General features: G+C 32.5%; 2 protein-coding genes across 3 annotated transcripts; both read right to left on the bottom strand.

Annotated features, from left to right (window-relative positions):
- Nucleotides 1-521: 521 nt before the first annotated feature.
- On the bottom strand, nt 522-6,860 carry LOC125066869 (lysosomal Pro-X carboxypeptidase). The gene is made up of 8 exons (XM_047675175.1): nt 6,611-6,860; nt 5,132-5,220; nt 4,611-4,768; nt 3,471-3,672; nt 3,083-3,323; nt 1,648-1,761; nt 881-1,097; nt 522-745 (listed from the first exon to the last, which is right to left on the bottom strand). Exons 1-8 carry the CDS (start codon nt 6,812-6,814, stop codon nt 558-560), a joined length of 1,413 nt encoding a protein of 470 aa, XP_047531131.1. The 5' UTR covers nt 6,815-6,860; the 3' UTR covers nt 522-557.
- Nucleotides 6,861-10,559: 3,699 nt separating this feature from the next.
- Nucleotides 10,560-17,479, bottom strand: LOC125065417 (dynein assembly factor with WDR repeat domains 1). 2 transcript variants are annotated; one of them, XM_047673000.1, is made up of 9 exons: nt 17,317-17,479; nt 16,676-16,885; nt 15,780-15,902; nt 15,191-15,375; nt 14,620-14,752; nt 13,983-14,142; nt 13,526-13,672; nt 11,765-11,857; nt 10,560-10,785 (listed from the first exon to the last, which is right to left on the bottom strand). In XM_047673000.1, exons 1-9 carry the CDS (start codon nt 17,427-17,429, stop codon nt 10,681-10,683), a joined length of 1,269 nt encoding a protein of 422 aa, XP_047528956.1. In that variant the 5' UTR covers nt 17,430-17,479; the 3' UTR covers nt 10,560-10,680. The 2 variants fall into 2 exon arrangements, with proteins under 2 accessions (XP_047528956.1, XP_047528963.1); XM_047673007.1 differs by having other exon boundaries at nt 13,535-13,672.
- Between the last annotated feature and the right edge of the window lie 5,733 nt (nt 17,480-23,212).

Raw genomic sequence — 23,212 nt, 5'->3', positions numbered from 1 at the left:
TTCCGATAATAATGGATTTGCATTTTCCAGGGATATAGCGCATCTTGGTTATATAATATGAAAACCAAGCGTGTGAGGGGTTAATACTGCAAACGGCATCGTTTTGAACTTAAATTTTATTGTTATATTATAATTTTATATAAATCTTTTTATAATTTCAATAACCAAGTTATAGTGTGCCTGTGCCGCATTTCTTAATCTCTTTAATACGTATAGCTACGAAACTTTCAAAGGGGTTCTGCTATCTAGCCTGCTTCACTTCTGATAGTATATATATTTTTAAATAATTAATAAATTTACTTCTCTTTTATTTAAATAACTTGAAGAATCGTTGGTCGGGTTCTTTTGTCTAATATTGACAGTATTTTATATGACTTAATAATATAGCAGGAAATTTGAAAATGAATACCTATAAGTATTTAATTTTATTTCGTAGAATTATAAATATTGATAATTTAATAATTCTTAAGATTTTTTGATCTATATGTATCTTATTTTTATACCAAGAAGTAAAAATCAAATAAATGTATAAATCTTTATTGATATCTTAACATATATCACTGTTTTGCAGACTGTTCTTCGCGGAATTGTCTTATCCACTTGTCTATATTTTGTCTATGGATGTTTCTTGCCATCTTTACAGACGCAGGGTCATAAGGACTAGAAGGCATCAGGTCGAGGTGATGGGCAGCGTCTATTATAACGACAGCAGTCACTGAACTGCTGATGCTATTGAGAATTCCGCCTAAAAGAAACATTTTAAAGTGTAGGTATAGCTAAAATTAAATAATTTAAATATAATTTCTGTCAATTTTTTACAGACTACGACAATCACAAAAATGGGTTTCAAGGAATATCAATTATGATGAACTGTTAATACCTCCAGCCCAAGGATCTAACAATCCGTTACTGAAGACAATATTCGAAGCAGCTTGAAGTTTCGCTCCACCGTATTCCACCCGAGCACCCTGCGGCCGTGGATACACGTTGTACTTCTTGTAACAATCGTCGGCGTATTTTGTGAAGTCCCAGGGCTTAGGTTCGAACATATCGTACGTACCAGTTGTACACATTGGCATCACCATTTCTGTGCAGGCCTGCGAATGTTCATCTTATTATTTATTGATACTTTATTTTCTTAAAGACTTTTGCAAAAGGTGATTAAAATACTATTTTAATCTACCACCACCTTAATTTAAATATCTAGTTAATTTCATACAAGTTCTAGGTGATTAGTTAGATTAGTGAACTAAAGAATCTATATATTTAAAATTATTTCAATATATAACTAACTCATAAGTTATAAACATGATAACACCGTTGTTTTCGCAAAACATATAAAAAAATTCTCAATAAATTAAGTAATTTAATCCAAAACATTGAATAATAATCATAATTTGAATACTAATATCTTATTATATTAAACAATAATATTATAAAGGAAAAACATAGTTATTTCGACAAAAAGGGGAACGAAACTGCTATTCCTCAATACAGATTATTTAGTAATCTAGGTAAGGAGTACAGTATTTCACCCATGATTACTCCGTTCTCTCTATCTCTTTATTTTGAACAAAGATTATTATTATACATTTGGGAATAAAAATAACTAACTTTACCTAATCTTAAAGTATTCTAGTTCGATACCTGATAATCCCAACCGCTTGCTTGAAGATTGCCGTAATTGTCTCCGTCCCTATAATCCACACAACTCGCCTTGCCCGTGTAATTTGCGAACGTTTTTAAAACTTTTCCAATACCCTAAAAAAAAGTAAAACAAAAGCTTATCTTTAATTAATGTATTTAAAATAGTAAAAAATCTTATAGAAAATTATATTGGCAATTACAACCACAAACCTAGCTCTCAGGGAGGACAGAATACCAGCTAAGGTATCCCGAATCACATGAAAGTTAATTGATAAAATCACAAGAACGAGAAGACAATTGACTGAAACTGACTGGACTTGAATTGGAAAACAAGAAAATTGTAATCTTGAAATTTTAATTGTGGTGCTGTCTAGAAATGAGAAGCAGGCACACCAAACAACCGATTCACAATAAAATAAAATATACGCCGAAGCACAGAAAACTTATCAAAAGAATTTATCTAGGACGAATAAAAAATTTAAAAACAATTTCTTATTTCATTGTATAAAAAATATATATAACAGTCAACATTAATACATATAAGTTTCGTCGAGATATACACTAATAACGGTTGATAGTGATGTTCCTTTATATGATATTTTTCAACAAAGACTAGCCATTTGCACAGGAGAGCACAAGCAGGCTCTCCATCACTTTCTTCGATGGGACAACAATTTAAGACGGGAGCAGAATTGGTACCAAATAAAACATAGTTTTGGCGCAACTTGAGATATTAACCTTAGAAATAGATCTCTACAGATCTCATTCACTCACTCATTTAGAGACAGTCTGCAAATTTAAATTGTTGATGTTTCAATCATTAATTAATGGAATGGAGGAAGATTCTCTATATAAAAGACACATGAGTTTAACATTTATGGGTTTCGGGGCGCCACAGTTTGAAGACATGTTTAACAATACAATAAAATGTTAGAAAAATAAAAGTAGGTAATAGATATTTTATACCAATCGCATTATAGCTTGTGACAGTTGCAAGCTCATATCAGGATCCGGTCTAAATTCATTTTGATAATAATAAAAATAATTCTATGACCGTCAATAGTCCAACAAACGTATATTTATTTATATTGTTTACTATTTATCTTATTGCTATTAGTATTGTTACGTTAGTCTGAGATACAATTGTAATCAAAATTATTTACTTATATTATATGTATCAGATCGTAAAATAATTGGTATAGTACTGTGAATTAAATAAAGTAATTATTATTACTCTGGGAATGAAGCTAAATTTGAAGAGTTGAATCTGAACGAAAAGTTTTAAAACATTTTAAAAAGTATGTCGCAAAAATCTTAAGGCCAATTTCAGTAATTACGTTTCTGTCATTCATTATATTGGTTAGATAAAATTTGCTAAGGCAAGACAATTTCTAACAATATAAATTCTATTTTAAACTTTAAGCTTTGTATTTACCTCAAGTAGTTTTTTTTCTTTTAATGTTTCGTTCAAATACTGGCACATGACTCTAACGGGCTGCGCTGGTAGTGGCAATAGGAAGTCAGATTCGAAAGGATAATTGACCATCGCCAAGGTCTCGTACATTGACTGAAGATAATCTACAAGTGCCTGAACATCTGAAGAGTTCTTGATAGGGTTACAGAGATGCCATTCATTACGTAACCATTCGCTGTTGTTTTGTAATTTTACGAAATTCCTAAAATAAAAAACTTTTTTAATGTACTTTTTAAATAATTAAGATTTTTGTAAAAAATCAAGATCACTGACCATGAACCTTATTACTAACGCAAATACTACGTTAGGGAAAACCTTTCAGATTGTTAAACAATTATCATATTATTACCTCAAAGTACTCCAAGAATTTTTGATATTGGTAACACAATTCTGATTAGCAATCTTAAAGCTTGAAGTCACAATTCTGTCGAATACTTCGCAAGGCACCATGCCGGGATACATATGAATGGGAGCGGAGGCAGCGATGGCTCCATTCACCAAATGCGGGTACTTTATACGGAAGTAAGCTGCTAACATTCCTCCATATGAACCTGGAAAATAATGATTTTAAAAACAATGGAACAACAAGTCAATGGTGAAGATAAAGAAGCTTTAAAAGCGGAATATTTTGGAGAGATCAAGCGCCGAGCCAATAGGTTTGTATGCTTTTCCAGACATAAGACTTCTTGAAACAAAAGATTGATTAGGAATCCGAAACCTCAGGGCCTCGAGACATTTAAGCTGCTTTACAAATGAGGCTTTTGTTCGCGTTGATTTAATTAAGTTTGGATTGAGAATTTAAATTAAAAAAAAAACACATGCTACGTCGAAATTGGAAATCACCGCTAAAGTTGCTGATTTCCAATTGATTACCTCAAATATACGCTTATCAAAAGACAAGAAATTTATAAAGAAAAATTATAATTGGTAAATTGTTTGTTTTTAACTAATCAATATAGTAGATATAAAGTTATAGAATAGTTTTATTTCAAGACGTTGTCAACGTTGTTTTCAAAGAATGAAATTTCTCCATTGGCAAATAATCCTTATTACAAAAAACTTTTAAATATGATACAACGCGATTGTAATAACATCAAGGTTTAAAGAATGCCACCGTTGCTGAATTTGATCGATGTTGGTATATAAAATGTTTTTGCAGTAAATTTGACCAATTAACTATGTCTTAGAAGCTTTTATTACTTTATTTCATTTTTATAGTATTACAGTAGGATTTCGAATTTTAGACATTTGTTAAAAAGGTAATTTATATAGCGTGGTCGAATTCAGCCATCATTTTTTTGGGACGTAATTAAATTTTTTTATTTAACGATTTTTCGAATAATTGAAGTTTTATTCCTTTCCTTTTATAACAAATATATCCGTGACAAGAAGTACTTTCATAACGGTAGATACCTAAGACATAATTGTACATGTAAGTAATATAAGCAGAAAGAGAAGAAGAGAAGATTATAGGATTATTTTAGCGTACCTCCAAAAACAATGACAGGGTATCGCGGTTCTACCTTGTCACCCTGCAAGTAGTTGATAAGGTCAGCGTAGTCGGCCAATGCCTGCGCAGCCGTCAAATAGCCAATGTTTTCGTTTTCTAAGGACTTGTTGCCAAAGGGCAATGATTGACCATAGTACCTAATGTAAAATGTATGAGGATTAGTTATTATAGTAATTGATATTTATTTATTAACGTAGGTAGTTGTAATATACATACGTAAAGTCCTTATTACTAACTTATTATGATTACTTATTTGATTTATTCTTATATAGGACAAAATCGTGCATAGTGCGCACTTACAAGTCACTTAAGACATAACATTCTTATTTATATAGTGTAAATACAATTATAATATAATCTCGCGAAATTGTGAACGTTTATTCAACAATGAAACGTACAAAATTTCGATAGTTCTTAATTTTTCTAAAAGTTTAGGTAAGAGTTTATACCTATATACAAGAACGCAAACATAAATACAAAATTTAATATGAAAAAGTTACCTATGTTCTGCGAAGACTAACTTCGCTTTGTAATCAGACGCAATTTCCCACATGAAACCTGTGTGTTGAGCGAAGGCTTCGATCTGACCCTGGCGGAAAAACATTATTGTTGGAATATTTATTGTTAAAATCAGTACATCGAGTATTTTTATTTGGAATCTTTTTATTACTAGTATATTTATAAAATATTAATTAATTTAATTTGCCTCTTCGATCCATGTCCATCCATGGTCAAGAATAATCGAAAGTACATCGTTATAACGGTTATTATCGGTATTATATTCAAACCACAGACCAATCCTCACAAGCCTAGTCCGTAGTTCTTACCAACTTCCCAAGAACCGTGTAACATTATATTTTGAAAACTGAATATAAATCTACGAGATGCATTTGATTTTCTTAATAATACTATAACTTTCGTTGTGAATGATAAAGGGAGCCAGTGTAATCAGATACAAGCCATATGACAACCCCGGTCTCACGGTTGTTAGCGCACCGACCTGGGCATTGTGGCCGTTAGACCACCAAAGACCTACCAGAACGATGACCATCTGCTCGATTTTCAAGTGTGAGAGTTCTATAATTAATTATGGTCGAACTTAAAACGACGTCAGTAGTAATATTTTTAAATAAATATATATATATATAAAAAAATGATTTACGTTACTTTTTACGCAGTTAAGTTATTAAAGCGTTAGAATTAAATAAATGTGATAACTAAAGTTGCAATAAACGATCAGTAATCACATCGATTTATGTGTGCATTGAGCGAGCAACGACTTTGGAGATACGACTATTTTAATTGCAAATGAGTAACTTTTAATCGATTAAATTATTCTTACAAAGGAAATCAACAATGATCGGAATTGAATAACTCTGTACGGACAGACGTTGTATGAGTTATTCTTCGATATATTTAAGACATTATACAGGGCAAATAGATAACAATCTTATAAAATAAATTAATATGGCTGTGAAATTTTCGATAAAGTACCTACAAATCCCATTGAAACACTAAACCGATGTTAATTTCTTGTTGGATAATTTCATATTAAGTATTAAAAATTGAAATCACTTTATACAAAATTTACTTCTTGAAATGATTATAAGATCGGTAATAAACACAGACACGATATCAATTGAATAAGTAACAAAGTCTAACCGTCTCAATTGCATAAGTAAATAACTAAATAAAAATTTTAACATAACAATGTAATGTATTGTTATAATTTGTTTGTTTTTATTATTTGTAACAATGTTACTGTGTATGTATTTTGCCCTATAAATTGAATCCTGTTTTATCATTCTTATCAGTAAAAACTATTTATAAGCAAACTTTTTTCATAAACTAAAATAATCAACCATAGATAATTAATATATGAATGGAAATGACAGGATATAAAACTATAAATATAAGCTCTTCGAATGTTCGTTATATAAATACTATTTTAGTATATGTAATTGTAATTATATGTCTACCTCGTTTCCAGTGTAGAAAAATATCGGGCCGTGTCCATCGTCCCAGTATTCACTGTTTTCTAAATATCTAATTTTAAAAGTTTCGTTTCTTTGAAAACCGAAGTGATCTAATGGAACTGTGAACCATTTCGTCTGATATTTATATTCACAACTTGCTAATCCTAAAACTGACACTAGAAATATAAATATTAACTTTGCTGACATTATGCGTCGTGCTGTCCGCACAGAGTTTGATACAATAATAACTAATAAGCGGTAGCGGGGTGATTGTGACGTCACGTGTACTGTGATCAACTCAAGTGTCATGTAATAAGAAACAAGGATTTGTTATAAAGCAACTCATCGTATTTTTAGCAGCCTTATAAACATTGTTTAGCGGGTATTTAGTTGAACACTAATCCATTTCTTTCTGTCATTGATGATTTGACATTTAAAAAAAAAACAGCTTTTATTAACTGTACACCCCTTCAACTAATTTTATATATAAGGCCGTTAAGAAATAATAATAAATAGAATATGTGGCTTTGCGGGTTGTTATTGTGGATCGTTTTTCAAGAGTTATTATTATAAAATTTGTATGTACTTTGATATTTATATATTTTCTAATTATTAACTTTAATAGTATTTTTCAATATACTAAAAAAAAATTACAATTTTATAATTATTTATTTAGATAAGAGTTATTTATATTATTTAAGTCTTAAAATACAATAAAATCAAAATTGTCATAAAATTTATTATTTAAAGGTCCTATTATCACTATGTATAACGACTAAAACCTAAATGTTGTATGTAGATTGTAGGTATATAATATATTTCGTAATATTCGATAAAATATACTCGTGTACTTGTAACATTAATATATGTTATATGTTTCTAAATTAATAATAAATCATCTGTAATGCAACATTGGGGATTCGCGAACAATGATGTTCTTAATAATAACCATCTTAATAATAACAAAACGACAAAACTTATTAATTTAATATTTCGTTATTTACGTTTAATTTTTTAAATAACGTTTTATGTTGATAAGCGTTTCATGTAAACAAACCGTTATTGATTTATATCGTTATGGTTATTTACCGAAGCCAAAAATTTGTCATGTATTTCCACAATAAGATGAGAGATATGGTCTTTACGACGTCAAACATTACAAGGAATCGATGTAAAATTTATGTTTTTCTATGTTTTTAATTGACTTTTATTTCGTAATAATAATCTTAGTACATATAAATAAGCAAAGATAAAACAGTGCACGTATTTCTCCTTTTCTTGTTAACTAAAATATATATGAGTACAAACAAAAAGTGTTCGAAACATGCGAATAATTATTATTTTTCGATCATTATGTTATTGACACACAGAAAGTGTGTGTTACACTAATCGAATAAAATCACTATATGTTATGGTACAAATCGGCTTTATTTCTATTAACACTAAACAGTGATCTATTTCAGGCAACCTACAAGTTTTTCATGATACGAGCAAGATAGATACAATGCAATATAAATACACAGACGTTCATGTGTATATATTCTAATCGGCTTTTTACTGTAAGCCTACGAAATGTAGAAAGAATGATTTTTTTAAAACAAAAACGAATCGCCGATGCAAGAATACTTCGTAATTTATAGTTTATACGAATGGTAAAATACAAAAGAATTGTCTAGTGTTAGTTATAATCACAGCTGACTGTGGTTGTAATGTGCTTACTCCATTGTTAGCCTTCCGCTAGTCGTTTAAATTATATTAATAGATACTATCGTTTGCGGATTTTATATAAATTCATTTGTAAGTAATTCGAACTGGTTTTACTCGAGTTTATAATAGGTAGTAAAACAAACATTTAATTTTTCATTATATTATTATATTTTTTAGTATTTCATTGTAGTTTGTTGGGCTGTCTGTGTTACACCATTAATGTATCATTCCATTATATAAAAAAACATAACTTTAATCCTTTGCATTAATAAAAAAAACCTACATGTTTTCCGAAAGGGGGTGTCGGAAATCAGGGTAAACTTTAAATGCTTCACAGCGTTAGAAACTAGTAGTTGGACTTATTACAGACTCTTCATGGACCTTGGTTATCTGTGACATCAACTAGTTGCTAATTATCATAAATTTAATAACATATATGTCAGCAATTATGTACACACAGTAACCAAAGGGACGTAACATATGCACTAAGCTGACGCTAAAGTACGCAATTATAGTACTAATTTATACTTGAGGCTATATATTGCAATTACAGATAAGTCATACCTTTATTACAAAGATACAATCTTGTATTAATAGTTAAGGTTACTAACATGCTGTAATATGTAAATAAGTATATAAATTTATATCTATATTTATTCTTTATTTATATGACAAATCAAACGAATACAGGCGAAAATTACATGAAAACGAAAATATTTAGAGATGAAAAAATAATGTAAGTTCGTCTGTGTCGTCTATATCTATCTTTTTAATACAATTACTGATAATTTATATTGATCTTTGTGCAAGTCCATTTTATTATGAACTAGCGACCCACCCCGGCTTCGCACGGGTGCAATGCTGGTCCTAAATATACTACAGAATGTATTAAAACGTTTACATTTTTTCAGTCATTAGACAGTACAAATAAAATTGCTTCGAAAATAAGCCATTATTTCTCGTAAAAAGTAAAGGATAAAAAATGGTTATTGTGGGTTATTCCTAAGAGATACACATATACCATCACGGACTTTTAAGGTGTACGATACTCTAGTACATTATTTTGATCTATCTCGTAGGGTTCAGGCAGCGTTTGCAATGTAAGCACAAAAATTTGTTTATTTACGATATCACTTTAGAAACCTCTAAAATTATCAGTGTTTCTCTACCAAATTGCATGTACTTATTATACATATAAACATCCCTCTTGAATCAATCTATCTATTAAAAAAAGATCAGTAATTTTAAAGGTCTATTTTAAAGCGACTTTGTTTAATACTATGTAATAATAATAATGATGATAAAAAATATCTGTACCAACTTATTTGTGTCTTATTCGTGTGTCGATGTTTTTAACAATATTTAAATATTATTATAAAATTAAAGTAGTCCGTCGTCGATTGTACTTCGGTTATCTTCATTTGACCTCTGTCTCTAACGACTCTCGATTAAGGTTTTAGTCCTATAATATTAACGATATTTTGTTCGAATCATATTACTTTTCTTTTGAATATTCTGTTCTTAGAAAATATAATGTTATTTATTTTATATTATACGTTATATCTTTAAGTTTCTGACTGATTGATGTGTTATATTTATGTATAATAATAGTGAGCCCACATATACGTATGTTAATGTAACATGGTTTACATTAGGTACCTACGTTTTGGTACACTTTGGCTAAATCTCTCGAGGTGAATGACCGCAACGTATTTTTTAGTCAAAATAAATTTAAACTTTCATTTACTTAATATCGAAGCTTAAGATGGATCCAGGTGTATATTATTCGCCCGATCTGAAATTTATTTATGATGGATTTAAGCAAAAAGGTTTAAGCGGTTCATTATTATGAAAAACTTTCTGAGACGTTTTGCCAAAGATTGGCCTTGTGGAGGTTAAGTGATCATCGTTGTCTGTAGACTAAGACACGATATAAGGATATTTAGGCACCTTTTTATTCCGTCAATGCGCTGATAACGAAATCAACTTGACTTTATTGTCCTTCGTAACTAACTTCACTAACTCTATTTTAAGCTGAAGCAACAACTACGAAGTATTGCTTCTTGGCGGTGGAATGACTGGTGTGTACGTACCTACTCTAAAACTGAAATGCCGAGGGTGGAATAAAACATGAACGAGTTTTCTTGAATTAACTATATTTTTTGTTGTTTGGAAAATCGGAATGAAACCAGTAACATTTTGCGAAAACTTATTCATATATTAATATTATTATTGGTATTGTTATCCAACATCATCAATCTATAAAAAATGCAACATTTTGCAGTAGAGTTTTAATCACTGTCAATTTCTAATAATAATAGTTAAAGTTTCTGTTGAGTATCCTTCATTTAGAACCACCAGTCAAGTCATCTCCAAATCCTGCAGGTGTTGTCTTTAGAGGCGGTGATGATGGCGTCTCCTGCGTAAGAATAAGCGCAAGAGAATATCTCGCCCTGATGACCGGATAACACCTGGTAAACAGATTTAGCGTAGAAAACACAAGAACAAGAAATGAGTTTAATTGAAAAAATCATGTTGTTAAGACCTTTAAAGACGTATCACTTTGAATGTTCAAACCCACATGGGTGATTAATTTTAAGTGCTTAGTCATAAGTTGATGGTGCTACTTTGCCAATAAATAAAATATTTGACGACCTCCGTGGTCGAGTAGTGCGTACACCGGTTTTCATGGGTACGCCACTCCGAGATCCCGGGTTCGATTCCCGGCCGAGTCGATGTAGAAAAAGTTCATTAGTTTTCTATGTTGTCTTGGGTCTGAGTGTTTGTGGTACCGTCCTTTCTTCTGATTTTCCATAACACAAGTACTTTAGCTACTTTGATTGGGATCAGAGTAATGTATGTGATGTTGTCCAACATTTATATAATAAAAAAATAATCCTCAAATTAAAATATATTAATTAAACTAAATTGCAAAGATCATCGTAATTGAAAACTTTAATAATGATATAAGCCGATTGTTGCTTTTTAATTTTTTCATTAAAACTCGTTCAAACGGATCAAATTGATTAAGATTTAGTTGTTGAGCGACTTAATCACCTCGAGTGAACGCGCATTAAGGTCTCAGTAAAAGGATATACTAATTAAATATAGGGTTTCTTTGAGAATTCATTATTGTAACTCGTCGGGAAATAGCTTTCAGTATATTTTGTAAGACAACATTTTATGTTTAATACTTTTATAACTACTCACGTTCCTCACGATGTTTTCTTATTCCGCAGAGCACAAGATAAATTGTAAACACAAATTAAATACATTAAAACTCAATAGTGCTAGAATCTACTTGTTCTATCAACTGGCTCGCCACGGCTAAGCCCGCATCTCGCGGTCGAAATTCTGACAAATGCTTATCCACCAATTTGCAGTGAAGAAGAGTGGTGATATAAGCACTAAACTCGAAGCCTGTGCCCTAAAGTTTTCGTATAGAAGCACCTGTACGCAGTTGCCCGTGGTGGTGTTCCAGACCCGAGCGCTCCGATCAGCTGAGGCAGTCAACAAACAGCCCCCCGCTGGACTGAAGCAAACCTAAACGACAACATTTATTTTAATAATAAAGGTAGTAATTGTACTCGTTTTATGTTTTATTTCATGATGCATCTTTGTCAAAATGTTGTCAAGATTTAAATGGAACAATCGCAGTTCTTCAATCAAAGTCTTGGATAAAATATGATACAGATATTCTACCGATACAGATATGATACAGATAGATATTTCAGATGGTTATTATGGTTCTTACAGCGCCTTAGTCTATGGTAACCACTTACCATCAGGTCGGATGATGCTCTTGTACAGTTTCCCCTTGAGCTTGTGCGGTATTCTACGATCACAGACCACACCTATGACTTCCCGCCATATGGACTGAACGTCGTAATCGATACTTTCGGACTCGTGCAGGAAGGTTTCACTTACTTATTGATAGTCAAATGAAACATTACCACCGGTTCGGAAAAGAAGATACTCTGACCTGAGAAGAACCGGCGAAAGAAACTGACTCGCTGAGCTTAACGGCTGGTTGAAGCCCTATTTGGATCGTGCTAGAGTCCGGTCTTTCGCAAACCACGTACATGGTCTTTGCCACATTTAGTTGGAGACCCCCGTCCTCAAGCGTACCTTTCCATAAGCTCACCATACGATCCTGATTCAGTTGGCTTTCGTCAACGAGCGCTATGTCATCGGCGCACATCATCAGCTATGGACGCTGGTTCTGGATTCATGCCGAGTCAATGTCTAGTACCTACTACATTTGATTAAGAACGGGCTAAAAGCTGAGCCCTGGTAGACCCTGACAGTGATTGTATTGTATCAGTATCGCCAACAACGGCTCTAACTATGGAAGCGGAACTGCGGTACATGTCTCTGATAATATCAATACAGGCTGCAAGCACACTTTTAAATCGCAACGCCCACCAGATGCATTGAGTAGACACACAGTCATAAGCCTTTTGAAGATTCGACGTAAATATATATGAAAAATAGTGTTATTAAAATAGTAAATTTTTATAGTGATTTTAAATGTATCCGACCTAAATGCGAAAGTCTGGCCTGACTGCCTGTTTCTTCATGAAGATTTCCTTAAGATTAAACCATTGAACCGATCGTAATGAAATTTGACACAGAGAACCCGGAGCAGACAAAAGCATACAAACTAATGGTTTGGAAAAATTAAATTTAATGTGGATGGAGACGCAGGCAACAGCATGTGTTACATTAAAATGCTGCTTGTGGTAGATAAATGTTATAATATTTACTATGATACGTTTCTCGAAGTGAAACTAATGTTTAATGTTGAACCATTTTTTTTTTAATTTTAGGAGACAAATGAGCCAACAGATGGTATGTTGTTTTCTTAATTTACCTCGGATAACAATTGGCATTTTAAATCTAAAACAAAACCAACATATTATTTATTGAAGTAGGCTTAGAGCACTTTTGAATCATTTTGCAGGATTAAACTGAATGTAATAAGTTATAAATCCCTTATTTTGAGACTTTCAATGCGCCGCCAAAAACGTCAAACAAATGTACCTTGTGCCTGTAATTACACTCTCCTTTCGCTTGTATTTATTGGTGTACTTTCTACCAACCATGTATAGGACATATCTAGCTAGCCTACCAATGCCCACTTTATTGTCTCTAACGCACGTTTTAATTCTGTCCTGTATTACATTCTATATCAGCACGTGCACTGCTCACTATTCGCACCTTAGAGACTTCCTCCCTGTGGCCGCGCATGACGGCGAGCTCCTTGAAGTCCGAGCGCACGTCGTACACGCGCGCCGAGCAGTCGCTGGAAGACGTCGCCATGCGCTGACCCGCCCAGTCGAAACAGATGTCTAACACCTTAACAGATACCTTCTATTGTAACGGAATTAAACAAATGTCATGTTTTTGCTAAGTATAGAGAAATAACCATAGATCTCTAAAGTATATGTTTTATGTAAAAGCTAATTATTTTACAAGCTTTTATTTCACTTCACGTGTTAATATCTGTGGTTCAAGTGTTGCAACAGAATATTGAACCAGGTTAAAGACATAGAATATTATAAAACTTATTTTACACAATTATCTACAACTCTTGAATTTCTATTTGGTAATAACTGACACCACTATTTTGGCTTAGAATTTACTGATAAGTAAGTACCAAGCCTACCTCGTCAGTGTGTGAGGCGACTGTAGCGAGACAGGTGCTGCTGCGGGCGTCCCAGAGACGGGCGCTGCCGTCCAGGGACGCCGAGCCGACCAGCGAACTGTCCCAATTGAACTGCACGTTCGAGATTTCACCCTCGTGGCCGCGTAACACAGAGACGCGTCTGTTTGAAATAGTCAATATCTTTTCTCAGTGTTATGTAGTAAAAACTATTTTTAAATCAGACTGGTGCATCCTGAGTTTTACAAACAGACAAAATTTTCAGCTTTATATTATAGTACAGACTTAGAATGACAAGAAGGAAAATGTTTATATTCCTTTTAGTAAGAGTCAGCCTGGCCTTCGGGCAAAATTGGGCGATCTGATGATATATTGTCATATCCGCATTTTAATAAGCAAAGTAAGTAAACAGCTACTTTTGAGTATCTTCTACACTATACTTATATGTAATTGTAAAGTCCCTTATGCACTGACTTATTCACGCTTCAAAGTGGAACTGAATACATATTCAATTTCGGACAGTAAAAAAATTTCAAACGTAACGAAACTGTGTTTCTGTTAGTTAGTCGTCGAGCTTGTAAGTTCTAGAAAAATATATTAAAAAAAGTTTACGCTAGATAGAACAAAATCTATGACATACTCCTGGACTCTCGTATCCCACAGTGATATTGTTCCGTCAAAGGAACCAGTTATGAGCCTCTGGCCCTCATTTGGGTCAAACTGCAATGCGATCACCTCTGCCGTATGTCCCGTGTAAGTTTTCACTTCAGCGCCTGGATAATATAAAACTATACTATAAAACACCGGGTATAAACTGCTTCTTATGAAGCCAAAAATAATTGGTGGCAAAATATTGTCCATTAATTGTGTGAAAAGATTATATGCCGAATAAGAAAGCGACATCATCGTCTATATTTAATCCACTTGGACAAAAACTAACTAGATGTACTTTATTTACTCGTATTCGTTTACGATATCTACAGCTTCAGTTGGAAGTGGCTCCAGCCTTCTCTAACGAAAATGACGCAGCTAGGAATAATTGTTTAAGATGAGAAGTTTATATTTTCACTAATGTATTTAAAAACTGTGATTGTCAGTTTAATGTAAATATAAAATCTTTTCAATTGTGCCTGATAAAAAATAAAAGCAATGTTGTATATTGTAAAATTGATTATTTTAAAATATTCACGTTTTATGCAATACAAACTTACCAGTTTCAGCATCATACAACTTAGCAAGATGGTCCATGGAACCAGTAGCGACGTACTCTCCCTTGGGACTGAACTGAGCAGCTACAACCTCACCGCTATGACCCCAAAGGGTGGCGAGACATTCGCCGGTCTCTGGGTCCCAGATCTTCGCTGTCTTGTCGAAGGAACCAGTCAGCACTCTATTGCTGGTTGATTTCGTAAAAAAAATTATCTACATAATTCATGATTATTTTGATATTATTATTATTATTAAATAATAGTGAAATATTAAGGATTAAATTATTACTAAAAATTTATTATTATAAGATTTTAAATTAACATGGTTATTTTTATTACTAACAGTATTTAAAACGGGATATTTACCATGTTTTTTATTTTTATTTGGTGGAGCTCGATATTTTGACATTATCTACGAATGTCTTGTTCACGAGACTGCCACGACACGACACGAATATTGAGATCCACCAAAAAAAAAAAAACATGGTAAATATCCCGTTTTAAATACTGTTAATAATGTATTAATACTTATATGAAAAGAGGTATACGAAATATATTTTTAACAAAATAAAATAGGGCTCGTTTAATATACCATGCTGGAAAATTGAAGCTGACCGAGTACACCACATTTTGATGACCCGTCAGAGATCTCATCTCTTTGCCAATCTCCACGTCCCATATCTTACAAGTTCTGTCATAGCTTCCCGAAAGACATCTGTAATGGACAAATATATTGCATTAAATTAAACAAAAATGTGGCTATCAAGGGAAGCCCGGCTGATGAAAAACATCGATATTAAAAGTTATTGAAAGAGTTTCTAATTCATCGAGTAAAATAAATATTATCTTAGTATCGTTAATAAAATACATATAATATATTATCTTTTATTATTATAATGTATATATAGCCTGAAGTATATGGTACACCTGCCATGCTACAAGAGCGAGTATAGATGGAAGGCGAAGACGGCATGACGGCATAAATGAGCATCATGACCTATGTCGTTGAGCAAAGAAGGTTTTATAACAACAACTCACATTGCAATACATAATAGTTATTTATATTTTAGCGGTGCATCAGTCATCTATCTTATAAGCATCATATTCGATTCGCGTCGGTGACGCAAACGATGGCAGGTTCAATTTCGAATCGCGATATTTTCTCATCGTTGGTCCATAGTGTTTACAGGAAATAAATGTTGGTAAATATCATAGAAGCAAGAATATGTACCAGATCATATTCGGACGATTGCAAATTACAAAAAAAAAATCTTTATTGTTTGTCACTGGTTTTAATGATAAAATTATAATGTTAATGTTCTCCAAAGCAAGGCAGCTTAATAAATTAAAGTAAGTCATATTATTAGCACACTCAAAAAATTTTATTTTCTTTTATACTAATTACTCATCCTTAACCTTAAGAGGTAGGAAATAGACCAACGAAGCGTTTAAGTGAGCATTAATTTAAATTATTATTATTATATATACCTGGTACCATTTTTGTCAAAACAGACATTTGTCAATGGTAGGACGTGAGTCTGCAAGGTTTTGTAGATGTAGAACCGCTTGCCCGTCGGTCCTTCGTGTTCTATCCTCTTCTTCAACGTGTCTAGGCACTGTTCCAGCTGTTCGCAGACATCCTCCGTGATCAGACGCTCTCGTTTGTACAGATTTCTCGCTATTTCTTTCGTGTCCGAACTGAGAAAAATATCGTTTTAATCTAATTCTGTTATTATTTTAAAATAAAGATAAGTTTTCTATTAAGGCTATATCAGATTTCTGGAGATTGTAATCAAAAACCAAAAGATTAATTAAATATATTGGTGACTTTAGATTACAGATGAAAAGTTGAACTCAACTAGTTTCCAGAAACATTAACTACATGTATGGCATGTTTTTTATTACAAGAATTTTATTCTGGTCGATTTGAAGCCGGTAACTAAAAGTCTTTTGCCGGTTTTTCTAGACATAATCTACTTTCTCAAGATTCATTACAAGGACGTACCTATGAAGTGCCTTCTTACATGTGCCATGTAAACCTACCAAAGTGGAAATTCTAAAGCATATGTACAAGTCAATTTAAATTATAATGATTTATTTAGATTTATAGTTGAGAATTAAAAACTCACTTGCAGTTTAAGTCTAGGAGGTCGATGTCCTTGTTTTTAACAATACCCTTTTGCAAGTACTCCAGAACTATACCCGGAGGGTAGTATCTGAGATGAAACTTTAACAGCTTCATTGTTGCTTTTTTTTTTAAATTAATGTAGCATTTTTGCTATTGACTGTGTAGTTTTTAAAAATGTCATTTTATAAATAACGCGGTTGCCTTGGTGAAGGAGGTTAAGTCGAAGGAGTTTCAGCTACGATTTCATGAATATAACGATACAACCTTTTCGTTGCTTAGCAATAATAATTATAACCAATGTGTTTGACCTATACACCAATAGTTGACCTAAATAATATTTGAATTAGGTTTTAATTTCAATATTCTAATGTATACGTGTGCAGTATTATTTTTACTCATATCATAAAATGAAACTTCAAAATTTGAAACAGAGTTATCTCCTTCGTGTAATCGTCTGATAAAATATTGTTAGAAATATTAATATATAATAAATATATATATTGTTATTAAATCCGATCTAATAAAAAGATGTGTAATTGATTTCAACTTTATACGAATTGCTTTAAGATAGAAAAAAACACGCGTTGAATTAGAATCCGAATGACTGTCACAGAATCAATGCAAATTTGATATTTTTTTGACTTTGATTTATTCCGATCTCAGAATTGCAACGTTAATAAAACTAAACAAAAAATAAAAAATATTTCGTGTACAAGGTAATTTAAGTATTGTATTACGTAACATTAGCAGAATTGACATCCCATTTACTTGTATAGTCGAGAAAGTAAGGGCTGAGATGGCCCAGTGGTTAGAACGCGTGCATCTTAACCCATGATTACGGGTTCAAACCCAGGCAAGCACCACTAAATTTTCATATGTTTAATTTGTGTTTATAATTCATCTCGTGCTCACCGGTGAAGGAAAACATCGTGAGGAAACCTGCAGGTTTTTCTAATGTAATGTAAAATTAAATAATGTTGTTTTAATTTCAATGAAATTCTGCCACATGTGTATCCACTAATCCGCATTGGAGCAGCGTGGTGGAATGTGCTCCAAACATTCTCCTCAAAGGCCTTAGCCCAGCAGTGGGAAATTTACAGGCTGTTAATTTAATGTATGTAATGTTACTTGTATATAAACAAGACCAGAAAAAACGACTCTAATCTAATTTAATTTATATTTTTTACATGTTAACTCCACAGAAATACCACTCATACAAATTGGGCTGTAAGAAATATTAACCACTGCCTACATCGCCAATGCCCAATCAGCCTTGAAACTAAGATGTCATGTCACTTGTACGTGAGTGTTACACTGACTTACTCAGACTTCAATTGAGAACACTACAATATTAAGTAATCCTGTTTGATGGTTGAATATTTGAAAAGTGGATGGTACCTCCCAGCTTGCACAAAACCCTAACACCGCGTTCAGAGCTAAAAGTATAGGTACTATGTGGAAAGAAACCCGAAACTCACCGCAGAACACGAATGTGAAATATCATATTGTGATATGCGACATTGATTATATTAAAATGTAGAATACACGACCTAACTTGGTAATTTTTTTTATGATACTGATATCGGTAGATGGTAAGTGGTGACCACCGCCCAATAATAGCCAATGGCGCTTTACGAAATTTTAAACATTACTTACATAACCAATACGCCACCAACCTTGGGAACTAAGACGATCCCTGTACCTGTTACACTGGCTCATTCACTCTCGGAACACAACAATAATTAGTACTGCTCTTTGGATGGATAGTAGAATATCTGATGAGTGGTCGGCGCCTACCCAGACGGTGTAGCACCAAGTGAATATAAGGTATATCGCCGTTATACGGTTGACAATATTTCAAGACTGAAACACGAAGTTATATTAATTTGTAGAATCAGACTAATGGTACATTGTTATTTTACTTCAGTCAGAAAAGTCAGTGTATAGGAAATAGCCGTAAATCTATTTTAAGTGCTTTGTAATATTTTTTAGTATACGCTAGTATAGTATTTATGTATTTACGCTTAAATGTTTTACGTTGTGAGTCATTAATTCTAGCTTAGGTAATTTATCGTGCTAAACGATTGCATGTGTTTTGTCCGTTGTACAACACCGGATGTACGTACCTACCGGATATTGGTATGCAATCGGAATTAATAGAATGCAGAAAAACGGATAAAAATTTCGTTTTTATGCATTTTATTTCAAAGTCTATGTCAAAATCATTATTCAATATATTAGAAGCTTTATACTTGCTTATTGACATCAAAAATCGGCCACCGGTTAATAAATAGTACCTTCATCAACCTGAGAAGAAAAGGAGATAACAGAAGAGAAAAATAACGGTAGTTTTGAAATATCAATTATAACAATTAGTCATAGGTTTCCTAAAGAGTTATTACCGATAACGATCGTTTCTAGGGATGTACAATTATTTAAAAAAGGCCGTGAATATCGAGTTTTGAATATCCTTTAGCACATGGACCTTCATTAAATATTCTCTCAAATTATACGTATGTTACATACATACATAATATAATAGAAAGTAAAAAAAAAAAGAGCTAATGTTACTCTTTCACCGGTTCTTCTCTGGTTTGAGAAACATCGATATGACTAATTGGGCAGAATGAATTTAACTTAAATGCGGTATATTTAGTATTATCAATGTGCAATAAATAAGCAGGACACATCTTATAGCGTAATAGCGTAAGCTGATTTTTGTCCCATTGATTATGGGACGACAACAGCACGTAAAAAAAAATCGGTTATGGTCTTATTTTGAAGAGCTTCAGCCGTGTAGAAAATTAAAGAGGATTCTCGATTGCAATTTACTAAATTATTACAATTTAATCAAGAATTAATTTCAGATAGAGGAAAAAAGGTACTGGTTGGTTGGAGAGCGGTATTACGACTGTATAAGAAAAAAAAATAAAAACGTAAACAAAATTAAATTGTTATTGACAAACTCCAATTCTAACCGAAGTAATATATACTATTTAACATTAAAAATTTCATTCAAAAAGGCTTCATCATTTTGGCGCCAAATAACAATTAAATTAAATCAAAACCATACCTGTCTTAAGTGTCGAAATTCCTAAAAAATCTTTTAAATAAACGCGAAGTTTCGCGGGAGACCTACTAGTGTTTAATTAATAGTCTACACTCGTATCCGTCGTAAGATTATAAATAAAAAGTCAAAACCATATATTAGACCTCTTTCTACGGTCTATAAATATCTACAGCCTAAACCTGTTCATATAAAACCTAGTGCCTTCAAGATTGTCTAGAAACAATGAAGTGTCCCAGTTCTTGTAACCCGCGGCGTATACTCTGTGGTGGAATGGTGCCGCAGCACGGATCGGAAAACTATGGAAATGATATCTGAGTCGCTCGAACTTGTAGGAAAAGCGTTTAACCTGAGATAAAGGTTTTTAAAACTCGTCGACTTTTGGTCCTACTCTAGAATAGCCCAGATCCTAGGGTCTGGGCACGTGCAGCCTTCTAAGCCACTGGACCAACGAAGCTCTTTATTAGATAAACTTACAATGGTAGGAATTTTATGCGAGTTGGGTTGAAGGATCAGTGAACCAATGTAGCAACAGAAACAAGGGCCATTACACTGTAGCTCCCGAGGCTAAAGAATAGCATATATTTCTCAAAGTGCCAATGTCTATGGGTGGTGGTGACCACTTACCAATAGGCCCGTCCGCCTTTCTATTGTATAAGAAAAACAAAACAAACTTATACATGCCACTTCTTTTTAGCCTCTATTCTAAGATTACATAGCGCCTTTCAGCTCTTGGGCCATTTATGCACGTTTTGTTTTTGCTTCGGCGAATTGAGGTATGTAGTTAAAATATTTTGTATTTTTTTTATACGAATAAACCTTGTAGCCATCCGATAACATTTTATTTCTATACTATATGCGCTGTATAAAGAACTAAATAATCTTACAATGTATACGTTTCAAACATTTTATAAGTTGGTAATTATATGTTCAATACAGGATTAACCATGTCGGGGCTACTAGGCAATATACTTCTTTGGGGCTCATTAACCTTTTTTAGTTTCCTCAAATATTTTATTTCTATAGCAATCTAATTTTATTCACGATCACTACGTTTTTTACTAAAATGAGATAAAAAAGGCGAAATATTTGACCATGTGGGGTCCCAAAGTCGATCCCTACCTTATGCACAATTCAGTAGGCTATTAGAAGTGCTTTAACGTCTTTAACGTGTTACAGAATTAAGTTGAATACAAAGGAACCAATGGATGGAACTACATACTAACAAATGTTCAGTCGAACCGCAATAGCCCAGCGAATACGTTAATTTTAACAAAGGACGTGGACCACTGTGTTCCATTTCTGAACACAATGAATAAATTAACATGCATAAAATTCTATACATTTATCTACCAATACCTATCAAGTATATGAATAAGCCTCAAACCTTATCGTTGAGAGTAAGTCTTTGCCCTGCTGGGTAGGACGTTTTTAGCTGTTACTTTAGAGCCTATAAACGCCCCACTAATGGACCAAGGCCTCCTCTCCGTTAGAGTATGATATTATTATTATTACAGGATAAGTATGGGTAGAAAAAATTAAATATTTCGATGTTGAGTAGCCTTGTATATATTAATAAGGTTAATATACAAAAGTTATATTATTACCTAGTGCGTCAGACTGCTAAAGCAAAGACATAATTAAATGAGAACAAGCATGTTCCATTAATTTTATTTTTGTTGGCTATGGACCATGGAGCTAAATCAGTAACAACGTTTTATTTATAATCAAAAATGTATTTAATTACCAACGTTTAGGTCAATTCTTGCAAGTCGAATTCGAATCACTTCCTCTTCTACGGAGTTGTAATTTTAGATGTACGTTCGGTTCCGATCACAATGCATTTTTGTGATTTTATATTTTGATTCTACAGCTAGAATATTCCAGCATAGACATTACATTTATTTTATTTTTTTATTTTGGCTTTTATTTTACATTTTATATATAAAAGCCTGTATTAAAAACTGTGAAGGTATATTATTCAATATTCGGCACTACAATCTTTTGCATTGTTCTCGTCTTGATGAGACTTCGTAATTATACAAATTTACGTAAGACTGTTACCTTGTATTGTGTGTAAAAATTACCTGAATTGTGAATATTATTTGCAATGGATATGAAGAGATATTCTGTTTAAGTGGTAATCCTATTTTTAAAATTTGAATATATCATGAAATTGGCTGTAGAGTTTTGTTTTAGCACTCGTCTGGATAGGTACGGACAAAACCATTATCTTGAGCAAGCCAATTTCATGCACAAAAGACAATATGTTAATTTCCACGGTTAGCGACAAAGTGATGGCATAAGAAATAAATGTGCAACTCTATGGAGCTGCACGTTAATCCTTTGCTATCCACAAATACTAAAATTAAAAACATAATTGGCATTAGAAAAGTTTTGAAATATTGAATACAAACTTCTGTGATTTTATAATATTAAACTTATTAACAAATACTTGTATACTCATGAATATCTTTAATTTAAAAAAAAACCTATATAATCATGTCTGTACAAAAAAATACAACAATCAATAATTTAATATGGCATGAATTAGATGGTAAGCAATGAAGACTTAAAAAAATACTTACGAAACCTAGCTCACAAAGCGCCTTAATCGTCACACATCAAAAATGTTGCGATGCTTCCGATAGGGCTTCAATACGGTTTCATATATAAGGATATTGTGTTTAATTTTGTTTTTTTTTACAACGTTTGAATTATTGATTATAAGTCACTGGATTTATTTTATGATTCTAAATTAGCTATGTAAATTCATAAATATTACTATTTATATTTGCGTAATTTGTGTTATCATAAATCATAACAGAAC

The sequence above is a fragment of the Vanessa atalanta genome, chromosome 1, assembly GCF_905147765.1.
Source record: "Vanessa atalanta chromosome 1, ilVanAtal1.2, whole genome shotgun sequence".
In the NCBI taxonomy this organism is placed as follows: domain Eukaryota; kingdom Metazoa; phylum Arthropoda; class Insecta; order Lepidoptera; family Nymphalidae; genus Vanessa; species Vanessa atalanta.
This window is presented reverse-complemented; position numbering and strand designations above follow the sequence as displayed.